We start from the raw sequence: 1107 nt of genomic DNA, 5'->3' as shown, positions 1-1107 counted from the left end.
ATTTTCACTCATCTAAGTACGATTCTTTAAGGACTACCGACGATCCGCACTTTTGGAGCGGTTGCGATCCTCAGAAAGGAGTTTGATGATTACCAGGATATCCATTCTTCCGCATGGTGCATCTTTATTACATCTTCGCGCGCCTTTATGGCTGAATAATTTCTGCGTGCTGTATATTATTATGGTCTTACACTAAGCTTCCTCATGCAGGACAACTACAGTCGCGGTTTGATGAACGGCGCATACGTGGGCGATCACGCAGAGTATCAATCTCATTCGGTGGTTTCAGTGGGGCATGCGCCAAAACGTCGAGATGGAGAATCATATGACCTCAGTGGAGCGTATCCTTGAGTACAGGTACTCGCCTCTTCTTTGAATATCTTGATATTGTATTATATTATAGATTCTTAATGTTTTGACACCTTCAAATTCTGTGCACACATGAAAGCTTAGTTTTTAGAGCGATGAATTTGTAAATGCTTGATCTTTGATTTATGTCTTTTACATTCTTTAATTTTTGATTTTTTTAATATTGATGTTTCCGTACTTTTTTTTTATCTATATAGGCACTCAAATTTATATGTAAGTTTCATAAATAACTAGAAATATGGAGTCTTTCATTCCAGTCTTTTTAAATTACAACCGCATTCCCTATTTCGATACCTTCCAGCAAAATAGACAGCGAACCCCCTCTCAAGAGTGTTCCTGATAAGAAATCTAAATCTGAATGGCCGCAAAAAGGCCAGATTGAATTCAAAAACACGTTCCTGCGTTATGCGCCATTGGAACCTCCAGTGCTTAAAAATCTCAGTTTTGTTATCTTTCTACGAAAAAAAATCGGCATTGTTGGCAGAACCGGCGCCGGCAAGTCATCTCTGATTTAAGCGCTCTTCCACCTGGTCGATGTGGATGGTCTGATTAAGATCAACAAAGTCAATACTCGCCAGATTGGCTTGCACGATTTGCGTACTAAAATCAACATCATCTCGCGGGAACCGTTTCTGTTCTCCGACAACCTGAGACAGAATCTCGATTTGTTCGACTCGTATATGGACGAACCACTATGGCGAGCTCTTGAGGAGGTCTAGTTGAAGGAGATGGGCTTGG

General features: G+C 40.7%; 1 protein-coding gene across 1 annotated transcript in view; it reads left to right on the top strand.

Annotated features, from left to right (window-relative positions):
- LOC108767237 (ABC transporter C family member 12-like) overlaps positions 1-884 on the top strand; it is a 1350-nt gene extending 466 nt beyond the window's left edge. The window contains exons 2-3 of the mRNA XM_018516983.1: positions 211-341; positions 671-884. Of these exons, the coding sequence (XP_018372485.1) occupies positions 211-341; positions 671-884 (345 nt within the window). The remainder of the gene's footprint in view (positions 1-210; positions 342-670) is intronic.
- Positions 885-1107: the final 223 nt, after the last annotated feature.

This window comes from Trachymyrmex cornetzi, unplaced genomic scaffold (assembly GCF_001594075.2).
Source record: "Trachymyrmex cornetzi isolate Tcor2-1 unplaced genomic scaffold, Tcor1.1 scaffold1208, whole genome shotgun sequence".
In the NCBI taxonomy this organism is placed as follows: domain Eukaryota; kingdom Metazoa; phylum Arthropoda; class Insecta; order Hymenoptera; family Formicidae; genus Trachymyrmex; species Trachymyrmex cornetzi.
This window is presented reverse-complemented; position numbering and strand designations above follow the sequence as displayed.